The sequence below is a fragment of the Panthera leo genome, chromosome D1 (assembly GCF_018350215.1).
Source record: "Panthera leo isolate Ple1 chromosome D1, P.leo_Ple1_pat1.1, whole genome shotgun sequence".
NCBI lineage: Eukaryota > Metazoa > Chordata > Mammalia > Carnivora > Felidae > Panthera > Panthera leo.
This window is the reverse complement of record NC_056688.1, coordinates 46,494,546-46,512,091: the sequence shown is the minus strand read 5'-3', so window position 1 is coordinate 46,512,091 and position 17,546 is coordinate 46,494,546. Positions and strand designations below refer to the sequence as shown.

Below are 17,546 nucleotides of genomic sequence, written 5' to 3'. Positions count from 1 at the left end.
TCATGATTTTTGAGATTGAGCCCTGTGTCTGCGCTGACAACGTGGAGTCTGCTTGGGATTCTGTCTCCCTCTCTGTGCACCTCCCTTGCATGCTCTCTTGCTCTCTCTCTCTCAAAATAAATAAATAAACATTTAAAAAGAGAGAGAGAGACAGAGAGATGCTGACTTCTATTGAAGATCAGGAACTATTCCAAGAATTTACATGTATTAACCCATCTAATCCTTGGTAGCAGCCCTACCAGGTAGATATCATTAAGTTCATTCTAATATATGATTAAATCAAGATAAGGCAAAGTTAAATGCCTTGACATTTAAAAGGTAGATTCATCAACTCTCTCAGGAACATAAAAACCTGCTCTTTGCCCTAGGAACAGTAATATACCTGCTTGCAGCTGTAGAATCTTTGATTTTCTTTCCTTCCAAGGAAGCTAAATGTTGTTCCAAAGCATCAAGTAGACTGCTGGGGGCCTAAAATTGTACAAATATTAAGATTTTCAGGATAAAGAGACCATTGGTCAAAACAAATTAAGTATCACCTAACATATGAGAGGAAAAAAATAAATAGGTATATTCCTCATGAATTAACAGTGGAGTTTTGTTTTTATTATGCTCTTATTTTTATTACATAAGCATGACCTAGTAAGGGGTATTAATAAACATAATCAAAAAAAATTGAGACTATGTAAACACGAAACATTAAAGAGTTCTTGCAAGTACTTTCATTAAATATATTAACTTATTTGAATTTTAAATAAAAACATACTCTTAAAAGCTAGACATATCGTTGGGAATGTTTCTGGTATTTTAGTAAGTACTTGAGTAAATCAAAGTGTGCAAAGATTATTTTTGAATAGTTATTGATAAATGAAACTACAGACCAGCATCAAGAAAATGCAAATTAAAATCACGATGAGATAAAATTTCTTAACCACTAGAATGGCTAACATTAAATAGATTAGCAACATCATATGTTGAAGATATGAAACAACTGGAACTCTCATATGATGCTGGTCAAAGTTCATCTTAAAAAATGATCTGATTTTTTTTTTTTTATGAAGTTAAATATACATCTAGCTTAACTACCCAATTCCATTCCTAATTATTTATCCAAGGGACATAAAAAACTATCTCTACAAGAAAAGATTTGTTGAAGAATGTTTTAAGTAGCTTAATTTACAACAGTAAAAAATTACAAATAATCCAAAAGTCCATCATTTGGAAAATGGACAAACAAAATTGGGGTAAAAGTCACACAATGGAATACTATTCAGCAATAAAGAAGAATGAATATGAGCAATACATTCAATAATAAGGACAAAGCTCAAAACACTATGATGAGCAAAAGAAGCCAGATATAAGAATAAATACTTGCGTGATTCCATTTATATCACATTTAAGATCTAATAAAATTATGCTATTAGAAATCACATCAGTAATTTGTGTTGGGGACTAGGGAAGGACCAGAAGGGGCCATGAGAATTGCGGTGATAGAACTGATTTAAATACTGAATGGTATGCTGGTAACACAAATGTTAATTATCAAGCTTCACTGAAATGGATACTTCACTCAATTTTGTTTTAAAAAGAAAGACTGGGGCGCCTGGGTGGCGCAGTCGGTTAAGCGTCCGACTTCAGCCAGGTCACGATCTCACGGTCATTGAGTTTGAGCCCCGCGTCGGGCTCTGGGCTGATAGCTCGGAGCCTGGAGCCTGTTTCCGATTCTGTGTCTCCCTCTCTCTCTCTGCCCCTCCCCCGTTTATGCTCTGTCTCTCTCTGTCCCAAAAATAAATAAATAAATAAATAAATAAATAAATAAATAAATAAATAAATAAATAAATAAATAAAAAGAAAGACTGGCCTTTAAAGACTATATATCAAATCTCAACTTAATATGAAAAGCTAGTTACTTTCAAAAGGAAACGTTTTCAGTCAGTTGAAAAGGAATTGTCCCCTATCTTTAAGTGAAACAAATGCATCAGGAGCATTTACTTGCCCCAAATATTCTTTAGGATTTGAGATAAAGAGTTACTGGATTGTAGGCATCTAAATCTCTCTACCAATTATGACTTCAACAATTTCCTTCATTCAGTGTTTTCCCTCTACATGCAAAACCTCAGTATAAGAAAGATACAGAAAACCAATTAAAGCCAAAAATATTAGATTATAATATTAACTTCTATGTTGAACAGAGAACACATGTATACCACTTCCCAATCCCAACATAATGTCTGCTAAGACTCCCAAAGACACTAGTATTATCTTCATTTTACAAATAAACAACCTGAGACAGTGAGAATTAAATAACTTGCCCAAGATCACTTGTCTGATACACAGCAGGAGCCAACAAAGGGTCTTTGGTATATATGACTTGAAAGTCTAGATATTAAGTACTATGCTACAGAATCCTTAATTAAAACCAGGCATTTGATGGGGTGCCTGGGTGGCTCAGTCAGTTAAGCATCCGACTTTGGCTCAGGTCATGATGTTATGGCTTGTGGTTCAAGCCCCGCGTCTGGCTCTGTGCTGACAGAGTGTAGCCTGGAGCCTGCTTCAGATTCTGTGTCTCCCCCTCTCTTTGCCCCTCTCCCGCTCTGTCTCTCTCTCAAAAATAAACATTTTTTAAAAGTTAAAAAAAAAAAAAAAGGCATTTGAACTGTACACATTAAAGGAAATCAACTAAAGGAATGGTATAGTAATGGCTAGCTCCACCAACATAAGAAATGAGATCATAATGTTAGAAGTCAGCAATATATGTTCGAATCTGTCATGAAAAATCACACCAATCCCTTAACAGTAGTAACTGCATATTATTCATCTTTGTACCGTTCACACCTAGCAATACATATAGCAGACAGTGAAATGATATTATAACCATACACTTACCTGTGAAAGGTCTGGTATATCACCTCTGTCAATTCCAACTTGCTGTAAAAAGAAGCAGCATTGTACTTAACAAAATTATAATAAAAAATAAAAATTTAGAAAATGACATTATGGCTAGTACCACGAACCAGATTCTAGATTGACTTCTTTAAAATCAGAAGACTATTTAATCTCCAGAGGGATCATTCACTATTTCCATGGGCTTAGATGTTATTTACATGGTTCTAAAAGTTGTAAAAGGAGAAGAACCAGAGTTGGAAATCCAATTAAGAGTATCCACATCTTCTGAGCACCTAATACTTAAGCTACCTTGTCACAATCTAAAAAAATCCATCACTTTTATGTGTCATATGACAAAAAGACTACAGCAAGAAAGAGAAAGGCTGACCATGAACAAGTTTCCTGGGGCATAAAAAAGAAGTTAAGGAACAAATTTGAGGATAAGGACTTTGTCTTTCTACATAAAGTATGCTTTTCCTGGCAATCACCACAGATAACAGTTTTTAAAACCCATGTTCATGCAAGTAGACCAGGTTTTATACAAATGCCAAGTGATCTTCCAACCAGGATATAACTATCTACACAAACCAATTCTAATACACTTTCTTAATGTTCAGGCATTAGGCAATTTCCAGCAAAAATGATAAAAACCATTCATACTTTTCTCGTGACCAAATTAAAAAACTTTTTTCCCTTCCTGTGGTTATGTTTCATTTTCTAATCATCCTCTCTTCCTTTCCACAGTTCGAGGGCAACTCCCAGAATGGTATCAGAAAATTTGACAGAATAATCCATACTAAGATCTTAATAGCTTATCACTAACTGATATACATGAGTCCCCTCCAAACACATTTGAAAAGGTTACTTGTACCTTTACTCAAAGGACTAAGGTCTCATAATGAAACTGCAACCCAAAGACAAAGACAGCCTCATGAAAGAATATTTTATTCCTCAGATCACACAGAGTAAATGGTCTATTTCATCTCAGACCAGAATTTACCAGAAGGTAAATAAAGGCTTAAAACTTAAGTCAGTAACTATAACTATCAAACGCAAAGAACATAAGAGGCCAAAGGGAAAAGTCAGCAAACTAAAACATTTAAAGAATTTACTGAAAACACAGTGTAAACACTACCTTTTTCTTGTTTTAGTATATGACTAACCCTAAAAAAATGGAAAAAATACATTGATCTCTTGAGGGATACTTTAAATCCAATATAAACTTCAGTAGATTTCATAAGATAGCTAACATAAAGCTCTTTTTTTCAAAAGGTCTTATGATGCTGTTTTATTTCATCTGCTAGAGAATGAAATATCACTATGGTAATAGAGCTAGAATCACCAACTTGCAAGTTCCAGATTAACTACTTTGATATAATTGATAAATGATAGTCATCTTCCAGAATTATCCTAAGGTACAGGAAGGGAAAACAAAAAAACTTTGAGAGTTGCCTCTGTGCAAGCAAGATAGTGCCTTCTATGATCATTTCAGAAAATTATTTAAACAGATTTATAAAATTAGACTGTTCTACAACCTACATTCATGGTGTTCATAATCAATGACAATAAATACACTAAATTCACTTCTGTGGGGTAATGAAACATTGTGGACCATGTGATTCTAGCTGCAAATCTCAGTGGAAGAAAGAGACTTGTACTCACACTGAAAATTCTCTACCATATAATAAGATAAATATGCTAAAATATATGGCTAATGCCAAACACAAAATTCTATTGCACCACTGTGTGCCACCTTCCTTATTTTAGCGAGAAATAAACAATTTAAAAATGGATTACGTTTCAATATTCAATACTGAATTAAGTATGTAAGATATATCTTAGTCAATACCATATCACATTCATAACATAACAAAGAATTCAATATAGTATATGGATATGACTGAATATATACTTTATTTATTATATTTAAGATGTGACTTTCATTTGGATAATGACTTATTTCTCTAAAATCTATACTTAAAGACAAAAAAAGCAAGTTAAAAGACCTAGTTAACTTAAGGACAGTTTACCTCTGCAACTTTGAGAAACTCTGAGATTCTTGTCATCCTAGTCAGGAACTTCTTATAGATGTCCAGACCTTCTTTGCATTGGTTCTTTTTCATATCAAAATATTTTTCTGCCAAAGGTAAATGTAAAAATACTTTTATTCACATCAAAAGAGAAAATTCAAAAGTGAAAACAAGTAATAGCTCCAAAGAGATCATATAGGTGTCTCAGAGAACAAACTCACCCTACAGGAAAAATGTCAGTGTTAAATTAGCTGAGATATTTAAATTGAATTAATACAGAGATGCTATATTAAAAACAGAAAAATCATTTGACTTCACTCATATTACTAGTTTGTTCTATAATATTTCTATAATTTTTATTAACACATTATACTTTTTTCCATTCCAAATATTCTTACTTTCAAATATTCTTACTAATAATGTATTAACATATACTACTTCCAAATATTCTTCTTCCAAATATTCTTACTAATAATATATTAACATATTAATAAAGATGGCAACTTTACCATGTCCAAATGTCACCTGGAAAGCTTATTTAAACTTATTATATGAACAGCAATAAAGAGCTTAATTTATAAGTAATTGTAGGGTGACTGACTCCCAAAATTATGTAGAAACCTCCCATTTTTTTGTGAAAAAAATAATCCCAATTTCCCTATCTTCACAGAGTAAAGCATCCCTAAATAAGTTTGTGAATAAGCCTATAAACAGCAAATTTAAATAATTTTTTTAAGTGAGGAGGGGAGGGAAAACAAGCACATTGGAGTGAACACACTGTGGACATCTGAGACCGATACTTAGGCACTCTTTACAGACTGTTACTCATCTACTCCATCCAAATCCCACAGGAAAAAAAGATCATTTCTAGGCAAAATTAAATAACTAGGAATACACACATTCCTAAAATGCCTCAAAAGTAAAAGGCATCCTAAAAAATAAATTTTTAATCCATTTAAAATAATTATCAATTTTAAAATTAGGCCTAGAAAAAATCTATCAATTTTATAATTACAAAATTGTGACGAAGTAAATTGTGAGGAAGTAAGATTCTTCTGGGAGAGAAAATAACTTTAACTTAATTTTAAAGGGATCTTTATATCTCTAAAAATAATAAAACTGACATAAAAAAACATAAAGATATATCTACAAAACAAGTTCATCCAGCTGAACATTCTAGTTGTAAAAATAAGTATTTAATCTCTTAGCACGCGTAACTAGAAATAAAATCTTTTCTCCAAATAGTTACAATCAATGAATAGCCCAAGGAGTGGTTAGGCAGCTCAAAGTAACAACTCAGACAACAATATTTATCCATATGACACAAGATAAAAAAAATAAAATGTATTCAGCTACAACAATATTTACCCAACAGGTTAATAATTCCTTCATTGTATGCTGCAAACAGTCTAATGGCATCTTTGAACAGGAGCATGAAGGCAGCATTTATTACCCCATTTGTAAGTTCATTGCTATTAACCTAGGGAAAAATTAGAAAAAAAGATGAACTAATCTTAATCTTTTAAATGACAGTGACTTCCTTCAAATTAAAATACAGTAAATGCAAATATTTAGGTGTATTAGAGAAAAATACATTTATTTCTTTCAGAGTTACATCCAAATAGTGCAAAAATGTGCCTAAGAGCTCAGATTTATGTAAAAGCCACAAACAAAAATTCTGTAACATTCAATGTAATTCAGAAGTAAGTCATAAAGAAAAAAATCCCCTCTTTCGAAATTCCTAGGCAATCACCAAGGCACAAAGCTAAGCTAGGTAGAAGAAATGTATTTTTTTTTAAATATACCTTTTTCCACTATTATAAACAAACTTACCTTCAAAATGGTTATGATATTTCTATTTCATATGGTTATCTGGGAGAATTAAATGATACACTGATCGTAAGGAGCTTAGGACAGTACCTTACACATAAAGAATCAATAGTATTATTACTAAATATGCTGTAACAAAAAGCCAGCACCTATTTATCTATCAAGAATACAGGAAAACCTTTAGTTTTATCTCAAGAAATGAAATCAAGAAGATAAACCAATGAACTTTAAGTTATTTTTTAGATTATACAAATAACTACTACACGAAAATTCATTTTTTGGTATAGAAAAACATAAGCACAAGTTAAATGGTAAACAACACATTGGTCAATACATGCAAAATATCTAACAAGGTTGACTTCCACTGTAGAGAATCCTAATAATAAAGCAAATGACAAACAATTCACAATATACAGTTAGTAACATGTGAGAAGACCTTCAATTATCAAGTAAATTAAAATATAATAATCAATTAAATCACTAAACTATCCTTTCTTGAGCACCAGATTGGTAGATACCAAAATAATCAAAACCAAGCTATTATTCAATGCCAACAAGGATGAAGAAAAAGAGGTACCTGTTGACAAGTGACTAGGTTTAAGCCTTCTGTAATGTAAGTTAGCAATATTTATTAAAAATTTTAATGTTTATGGGAATACAAGCTGGTGCAGCCATTCTGGAAAACAGTATGGAGGTTCCTCAAAAAACTAAAAGTAGAACTCCCCTAATACCCAGCAATTGCACTACTAGGCATTTATCCACGGGATACAGGTGTGCTGTTTCGAAGGGACACATGCACCCCCATGTTTATAGCAGCACTATCGACAATAGCCAAAGTATGGAAAGAGCCCAAATGACCATCGATGGATGAATGGATAAAGAAGATGTGGTATATATATACAATGGAGTATTACTCGGCAATCAAAAAGAATGAAATCTTGCCATTTGAAACTACCTGGATGGAACTGGAAGGTATTATTCTAAGTGAAATTAGTCAGAGAAAGATAAAAATCATCTGACTTCACTCATATGAGGACTTGAAGACCAAAAAAGATGAACATAAGGGAAGGGAAACAAAAATAATGTAAAAACAGGGAGGGGGACAAAACAGAAGAGACTCATAAATATGGAGAACAAACTGAGGGTTACTGAAGGGCTTGTGGGAGGAGGGATGGTCTAAATGGGTAAGGGGCATTAAGGAATCTACTCCTGAAATCATTGTTGCACTATCTGCTAACTCATTTGGATGTAAATTTTAAAAAATAAAAAAATAAAAAAAAATTTTTTTAAGTTTATGTTCTTTGATCCACCAAATTCTTTTTCTAGGCATTAAACTTATGGAATCAGGTTTATAAGTATGTAGATACACACATTAACACACACAGTATTTAGTGTATCCCTCATGTTTTTTTCCCATTCATTTTCTGTATTGAAAAAAATCAGAAAAATTCTAAATCTCTGTCAATAGGAAGATTGTTACATACAGTGAAGGACAACACAGACCATGAAAACACATAATTTTATAAAGCATTCACAAAATACTAAGTGAAAAAAGTTTCATGGTTGAATCCTCTAATAAAAACCAAAATGAAGCATAATAGTTACATTAATCCCCTACATCCTCCACACTAGGGATCCACAACTGTTTTTTGTAAAGGGCCTGAATCTGAGTACTTTAAACTCTGCAGGCCTGATAGTCTCCATCACAACAACTCAAATCTGGTTATTACATCAAAAAAGCATCCATAGACAATACCAGTGAGCCCCGCTGTAGTCTAACAATACTATTGTAGAAACTGAATTGAAATTCCAAGTAATTTTCACCTGTCAAAAATATTTTTTTATTGTTCCAACCATAAAAAAAAATATAAAAATCATTCTTAGCTCACAAGCCATACAAAAACAGGCAGCAGGCCATAGTTTGATACAATCTGTCCTAGATGGAAGCATCTACAGAATTCATTCATTGAATGTTTCCTGAACATACACTCTATGTGCCACATATGCCTTGACAATGGAGACACAGTAGAGAAAAAGCAGACCTGGTCCCTGCCCTCAGGAAGTTAAAGACTACCAATTAATAGCAGAAATAAAAGAAAAAAATCTATTTCATCATGAAATTGTCAGTTTCATTCCTAACTTGCACTTATAAGCTCTAAAATAAAATATCTAAAGATAGATGCCTCCAAAAAGAACAAACTTGAAAATGCTAACACTTAACATATTAATAATATGTTAACAAATTACATGTTAACATATTAACAATAACATATTAACAAACGACAAAGCTGGCAACCTAGTTTAAAAAATGATCATTAAAACAAAAATTCCAAGGAACACATTGCTCTTTGACAACAACTATATATATAACAAGCTGTTGTAAGTGTATTTGAACTTCACTGTATTTGTTAACTGTCATATTCTGAGTTCTACGATATAGAGAAAAGTGAAATATTAAGTGGTTTATTCATAAAGAAAATCTTTACACATTTTTAAAATCTAAAAACCTTTATCAAAATACATTTTCAGATCAATCGCTTCATCTCTCCCTCACTTTCTTTAGCTTGGTATACCCTATAATTCTAGAGCTAGAGAAACACTACCAAAGAAATTAGAGTAAATCTTTAAAAATCATATAAATACCAAGTAATCCGATTTGGGACCACATTTATAGAAAATCCTTAGCCAAACAAGATATTAGTATGAAAAAACTAGGGTCGATGGAAACTTGAGAATAAAGACTCTGACCAATTCTAATAATACATATTTTTTAAATCTTAAATTTTTCTAAAGTCATTTGTGTATTCAACTTACATTAAAATCAAGAAGGGCATCCATCTGATTTTGAATAATTGGTACAGTTTTAAGTAGTTTTTCTGTGTTCATTGTTCTCATCACACCATCAGCCCTATTTTAGAAAAAAAAAGAACAAACTGAATTTGTTATTAAATCTATATTTTAAGCTCTCATTTGGTTCCCTATTTAAAGAAAGAACAAGTTGCTATGAAACATCACATGTTTTTAAGTCATTATTGAACCTGAAACCTCCAGCAAAAGACATACAGGAAAAACAAAAACAGGAAACACTGTTATGTCCAACATTGAGGAGCTTAAAAAAAAAAAAAAAAAAGGTGTAAAAATATGAGACATAAAAGCATACATTAGAGTCAGGTTTATTGCGTATTTTTCACATGAGGAAACCATCTGATCCTCACACTACTCATATGTAAAGGGCAGTTCTACAATTTTTTTAATTGGAAAAAAAGACATCATTTGCCTCAAATCACTAAACAGGACATGATGAGCCAGCAACTAAACTCAAGTCTTGGTAAGCACTGCTTTATTTAAGGTATTTTATTCATGACTCAAACAGCAAGACTTGTAAGCCAGAATATTATAACTAAAATTGTCTTATTACAAAATAAAGTCCAATTTTACCAAATCATTTTTAATCCAGCCATTAAAATATGTGATACTTAAGACGAATGTTTTTTAATAAAGTATTCTGTTAAAAGTCCCAAAATAGATTTCTTTAAATATTATTGCTTTGGGGCGCCTGTGTAGCTCAGTCGGTTGATCACCTGACTTCGACTCAGGTCATGATCTCACGGCTCATGGGTTCTAGCCCCTGTCTCGGGCTCTGTGCTAACAGCTCAGAGCATGGAACCTGCTTCAGATTCTGTGTCTCCCTCTCTTTCTGCCCTTCCCCTGCCCACACTCTCTCTCTCTCTCTCTCAAAAATAAAATAAAACATTTTTTAAAATTTAAAAAATAATAATAAATAAATTTTGCTTTAGGTATTTCTAAAAATAGATACAAGAAATATTAACAGTACCAATATAAAGAATTTTACAACAGTGGTACCAAAAACACTAGATAAGAGGTACCTGGGGCTAAAGTACACAGTGACCATCAGGCTCCATACTAAGGGCTTGATGTATGTTTTTCAAATCCTTACAAAAATTATATAGATAGACTTCTCCCATTTTGTAGATGATCAAGTTCTATGATCAGTGAGATTATATGACTGTCTAAAGTCAGAGAACTACTGGGTGGCAGGGTCATTATGTAAATCCAGATGTAATAGACTCTAAAAGAGTGCTGTTAATAACCCTTTGTGAGAGTAACCATCACTTCTTAAAAGTGTGTAGGCTTTCCCTAATTTACAAATGACCTACTTACTTATAAATAGCCACTCTACTCTGAGCCACTACCCCTTCAATCATAACCCCAGATACCAGAAAAACAATTAAGCTATGAAAATCAACAATAGTGTTTTGCAAGACAAAATCACGTTTAAAGAACAAACACTGGACTGCCTTAGGTAGGCAACCATTATCAGCCTTAGTCCAACAATTCTCTCCAATAAGAAGTGTTAACCCATGGATGCCTGTTTCCCCTCCAAGTACTATACTCCACTGGTTGGTACCAGCTAATGCAGTTTGGCATAAGGACACCACTTGCTCTTCACAACCATTTTTTCGTTCTCATACACCTCACTCTAATTTGATCAGTCTCCTTTTAGTCTCCCTCCTCTCCTTGCTGAAGTTATTTTTGACCTGCTGGTCATTTCCTCTTTACCACAGAAGACCTGAATACTGGCTCAATTTTTCTTGGTTGATTTCAACATCTACATGGACAACCAATGCAAAATTTTAATCTCAAAGTTCCTTGACTAAAGATCCTATTCCTATGGTCAGATCATGACCTCACTGTCCCCAGAAACCACATTACCCCTACCCCACCACCAATATGAAAAAAGATAAAATTTATACATCTTATCCTATGACAATAACCTCCCAGCTGCCTTGGTCAAGTACCACCAAGGCAAAACTATTTGATTTCATCATAAACTTGAATGTTTCAACTTCTACCACTATCCTTCACATTTTTACTTCCTTCATCTAGCTTAGAATTCCACAGATCATTATTGTGATAATTACCTTCCAAATACACTCAACTCTCTTATACCTCTCTTCTTCCCTTGCAGTCACTTGGTAAATTCATAATCCTGGCTAAGCAGCTAAGTGCTGGTAAAGAAAACCACACAACAGAGCAAACTGGTAAAACTCTAAATTTCATTATCATCAACCTCAAATGGGCACTCGGCACTGCCAGCAATCCTCTTAGCCTTCTTCAGTAAATTCCTCCAAGTACTTTGAAATCTGATTCTCCCACCCTTTCTTCCCTGCCTCCCCACACCCACACACAAACTCTCAGCTCATAACTCCCAAATATTTCATTCAAAAACAGAAGATGACAAAAAGAGGTTGTCTAGTCAACTCGCCAACAAAACTACATCTATCTGGTCTGGTCCAATTCAATGGTGGAAATCTCTCTTTCTATGAAATATAAATACCATTCACAGAGGTCCTCTGGATCCCACTCTGTCACAGTCCTTTGGTTGTCTTCTTTTTCTCTAACACAGCACTGTCCAACTATCTGCAATGGTGTAAATATTCAATATGTGCACCATTCAATACGGTAGCCACTAGCCACATGCAGCTATTGAGTATCCAAAATATGGCTGATCCAGTTGAAGAAACGAATTTTGTATTTTATTTCACTTTAATCAATTTAAATTTAACTAGCCACATTGGCAAATAGCTACCATATTGGACAGTGCAGCTCATTAACCTCTTCTTTTAAACTAGACCATTCCCATGAACATGCCGGCAAAGTCTCTATTATCACCATTCTTTAAACATACACACTCCACTAAACCCATATGCCCATTCACCTACCGTTTATCTCACAAAGTCAAATACACTTCTCAAAAAGAGTTCCATGCTCATTTTTCATTCATTATTCAGTTCATCTCAAAATCGGCCCCTCTCCTACCACTCCAGTTAAACAGCTCTAGTTTAGGTCATGTAGAAATTCTATGTTGCTTCTCCAATGGGTACTTGTCTAACCTTATCTGACTAGACTTCTCACAGTATTTTCTTCACTATCACTTTTTCAGTTTCTTTTCTTGGCTCCTCATCCTCTGTTCATCCTCTAAAATAAATATTGTATACCTCAAGTGTTCCTGGGCTCTCTCTTCTCATTCTGTACTTACCCCCAAGGTGATCTGTTATTTTCAAGACAGAAACCACCAAGATGCCAATAATGTACTTATACTCCTAAACGAAAACTTTTAAGTTCCAAGTTAGTATGTCCAATTGTCTACTTGATACCTCACCTTGTATAAATCACAGGCATGACAAAACTGGTATTTCCAAAACTAAATTTTTAATTTTTTGCCATTATGCCCAACACTACCCCAATCTAAAATCTTCCCAGTGAAAGGTGCCCATCTCCCCAGTGACTTACACCAGAAGCCATGGGGACAATTTTGATTCCCCTCTGTCACTAGCCTCCACAACATTTCTTTCCAAAGAACTTCAAATTTCTCAATTAAGATAAATCTTAACAGTTACCAAATACTTTTATCAGACTTCAAAACTCAATTCACAAACCCAAATGCTTCAACATGATTTGCACCAAATACATGACAATTCATATTCCAAGAAGAACACAAGTTTTATGACTTCTTAAATACATTTTAATTCAATTCAGACACTTGCTTCTCAAATATAAAAGCAAGAGATTAAAGGCTGACTATCCATGTCCTTATTTACAGAAAATAACTGGATTATTCTCTGTTTTGCTTGTTACGTAACAGTATCTTGATACTTTGAACCAAACCAATTTAGATTTCAAGATAATTCAACTTAATACTATGAAAAAATGGAATGTTAAACAAAAAGAAAATATAGGGACTGATGTTTAACAATCAACTGGAAAGATAAATCCATAGGCAACTTATTGGATTCATTTTTCATAAAGCCATTTAATAAACTATTTACAAACTGAATTAGTTCTTTTTTCAAGAACTGTTAATCACCTAATATAGTAGTTTAGACTGTACAAAGTCCTGAAGATACAAATGTGAGTAATGCTATGTTGACCTTGTGGAAGTGACAGTGCTATGTAAAATCTAACAGCAGAAATAAGGTTTCCTCTGGGGAGCCTGGGTGGCTCAGTCAGTTCAGCATCCAACTCTTGATTTTGGCTCAGGTCATGATCTCAAAGTTCATGCATTTAAGCCCCTCACTGGGGTCCATGCTGACAGTGTGAAGCCTGCTTGGGATTCTCTCTCTCCCACTCTCTCTCTGCCTCTCCACCATATGCATGCATTCTTTCTCTCAAAATAAATTAAAAACTATATATATACAAATATATAAAAGGATGGTCAGAAAGATGCACTGCTTTTATAAGATAAAAACGGAGAGTAAATCAAATGTATATCTAGAAGAGAATCCCATAGCCATCCAAAAGAATGAGATCTGAGTACAAACTGAAAATATCTAAAATACACAAGAGAGAAGGAAAGCAGTCTTCAAATAATGTAATTCAATTGTCGTGTGATTTTCTATGGGTCTTCCTACATATATTTATTTCTATTTACACACAGAAAGCGGGTTACATATACTAAAATGTTAACATTTCTTACAAATTTCCTACAAGTTACAACATAGGTTGCTATGCTGCCTCAGTTTTTAAAGTGTATTAGTTTTGTAAACATAAAAAATTATTACCCTAATAAATACAACTTTACTATTTACTACAAAACTCCTCTCCAAAACTGAAACAGTTCACTGAGGTTCTAGCCACGATATAATAAATTTTAAGTGCTGCCACATTCTCAACTTACATCCCATGTCCTATATTTTTTCTTTAATACAATGATATATATGTGTGTATATACACATACACACACACACACACACACACACACACACATATATACACACATACACGTATCTGTGTGTATGTATCAATTTTGTGCTTCTTGGTTCACTCAATTATGGCTCCTTGATTCACTTTCCCTATCCTCTAAGAGTAATTTCCTCTACGTCAATATTAAATATATTGTGCATTATCAAGGGGTGTTCTCAGCTCTGTTAAATACAGAAATGCAGGGGCACCTAGTGGCTCAGTTGGCTAAGTGTCCCACTCTTGATTTGGCTCAGGTTGTGATCTCAAAGTTCAAGGGTTCAAGCCCCATGCTGGGCTCCATGCTGACAGCACAGAGCCTGCTTGGGATTTTCTCTCTCCCTCTCTCTCTGCTCCTCCCCTGCTCTCTCTTTCAAAATAAACTTAAAAAAAAAAAAAGAAAGAAGGAAATGCAACAACTCCCCTCAATCACAAAACTAGTCCTTCAAAGATTAGCTTTACTGAACACACTTTACACTGAAGTGTTAATATAAGCCCAAGTGGAAAATGGTTCACTGGACAGAATACTGGAATTAAGAACCAGACTTCTAAGATGAACTCCTCTATTATCATCTCACAAATGACAGAGTATTTAAATATATGAAACAAAATCTGTGGAATTTAGTTTTGGTAAGTTCCAAACTAATCACCTCCTGATTACTTTGGAATAGTGACACAGAACATTTAGGTTCAATTTTTAAAATGCTTAAATTAACTAAGGGGTTACTTCTATTTTTGTATTAAATTTTCCATTGCAGTCTAGTAATTTAACATTTCAAGAGACCTACTCATTCATTCATTCATTCATTCATTCATTCATCCTTTTAGAGAGAGAGCATGTGCAAGTGGGGGACAGATGCTTGGCATGGAGCCTGATATGGGGCTCAATCCAATGACCCCCCCCTGGGATCATGACCTCCAGTGAAATCAGGAGTTGCATACTCAACCAACTGAGCCACCCAGGTGGCCCCTTAAAAGAACAATTTAAAGAAACATTAATTGTTTAGATGGAAGCAGGGAAATTCAGAAAGGCATTCACAAAAATATTTCTGCAGAAGCCAGATTCCCCTTAGGGCAGTCTTTCAGACCTACAAGGGTTACCAGTGCCCCTTAAGAATGTCTTTAGTGGCTTCATCCAAGGTCTTCTCATATATCCTAAGAAAAATCTGTATACCAGGCTATATCAGGTAGTGATCCACATTAGAACAAGGATGGTACAACTTGAATATATTTTACTAGGTGAGAAAAGCCAAACTCAAAAGGCCATATAACATATGATTTCATTTATCTAAAATATTCAGAATAAGCAAATCCATAGAATCAGAAAGTATATTTGTAGTCGTCAGGGTCTGGAGAAAGGGGGAAATGGGAAGTGATTGCTAATGGGTATGAGGTTTCTCATAGGAATGATAAAATATTCTGGGATACTTATGCAGCACACAACTTTGTAAATATATGAAAACCCACTTAATTATACACTTTAAAAGGGTGAATTTTATGTTTTGTGAATTGTATCTCAATAAAGCTATTACAAAGTTTGAAAGAGCTTTTAAAAATCCTAGCACAAAGCATATGATATACTTCAAATAAAAAATAAAATTCTTATTTTAAACTGGCCTGAAATCATAATTCATAATCTATTAATTTCTATGGTTCACATTTTAAAATATTTGAATCCATTAGATATCAAAAAAAAGGGAAAGCTTAACTCACCCTCTTTTCACTTTTGTGAAATCAAATGCAACTTGTCTGTATGAAACTGCTTTTTCATTAAGATATCTACTATACCGCCTAATAAATGTAGACATGTCATATCCTGTAAGAAAAAAAATAGAAAATGTTTTCACAAATTATTAAAATCCCACTTTGCTTAGAAAACCAACTCATTTCATCCAAAGGCCATAATATCTTGCTATCCCAACTCAATCTAGTGATGTAAATTAAGTGACTAATAATGAATAGCATCACATTAAAAACTCTAACACTTCACATGTTTTAAGTCAGGTATGTCATAGGTGGTTTTGAAAAATCTTCCCCTTTAAAATTTCACTAAAATAATATTTTTATTATACTTCTGATCAACATTCCTATAGGAATTGGAAAACCATGTTCTCTTAAATACTTCTTGATTAACTTCATAACTCAAACTGAACATCCTATGGAACCATAAGCCCCTCTCTTCAAATCAGTAAGCAATTTTATAATTTTCATACTTAAGAAATCTTCAGTTATATATTATTTGGAAAAACCAAACTTATGTGTGCCAACCTTATAAAAAGTACAAAAATTACTATATAGTATGACGAGAGAAATGGCAATACCTAAGTTTAAGGCATAATAAGAAAGAACTATATGATGTTTTCAGTAAAACTTGAAGATTTTCTTTCATCATAATCATGAGATTTGAAAACTTCAGCAACATAAAACTTAATCAATGTTATTAAAATAACAACTTTTATTTTAGTTACTGCCTGGCTTAGGTAAGTTTACAAATTTTTGCTGCTAATTACGAACCAGGTCCATCTTATTTTAGCTCATCTTCACCAACAAATTTCACTTTATTTGATGATCTCTACTACTTTAAAAAGACAAAACAATAACAAAAATGTCAAATAACTGAATTTAACATCATTACCAATTCATTTATTCAGCACATATTTCTTGAGCCCTACTAAGTGCCACTGGAGAAAAATGAACAAAATAGAAAAAAACATTATCACCCTCATGTATGCTCATAAGTACTACTGTATTTTATAAGGTGTTACATACTCACATTCCTCAGCTCTTTAGTTTATATTGTTCCCTCTCATCAACTTTATTCAATCCTCCTGCTGGGAGAAATACCTACCATCCTTCAGTCTCTGACACTTTCCCTGAACTCTGTGTTTCCACATTATTCTTACTTCATGTACAGTTCCTAGCTATATGATGTACATAATGTCTAATGCACTAGACTAGAAGCTTATTTGTATTTATATATATACCCAGTATATATATTATAAAATATAATGAAATATACCAGACTCCACCCAGCAAATTATA

The 17,546-nt window shown here is 33.4% G+C and overlaps 1 protein-coding gene across 11 annotated transcripts in view; it reads right to left on the bottom strand.

Moving 5' to 3' along the window:
• The window catches only part of PICALM (phosphatidylinositol binding clathrin assembly protein), a 100,611-nt gene that overhangs the window by 44,633 nt on the left and 38,432 nt on the right, over window positions 1-17,546 (bottom strand). For all 11 annotated transcript variants that reach the window (XM_042907080.1, XM_042907074.1, XM_042907075.1 and 8 more), the window contains exons 4-9: window positions 16,218-16,320; window positions 9,558-9,651; window positions 6,282-6,393; window positions 4,914-5,020; window positions 2,884-2,925; window positions 383-468 (exon numbers count right to left, since the gene is read on the bottom strand). In XM_042907080.1, coding sequence (XP_042763014.1) covers window positions 383-468; window positions 2,884-2,925; window positions 4,914-5,020; window positions 6,282-6,393; window positions 9,558-9,651; window positions 16,218-16,320 — 544 coding nt within the window. The remainder of the gene's footprint in view (window positions 1-382; window positions 469-2,883; window positions 2,926-4,913; window positions 5,021-6,281; window positions 6,394-9,557; window positions 9,652-16,217; window positions 16,321-17,546) is intronic.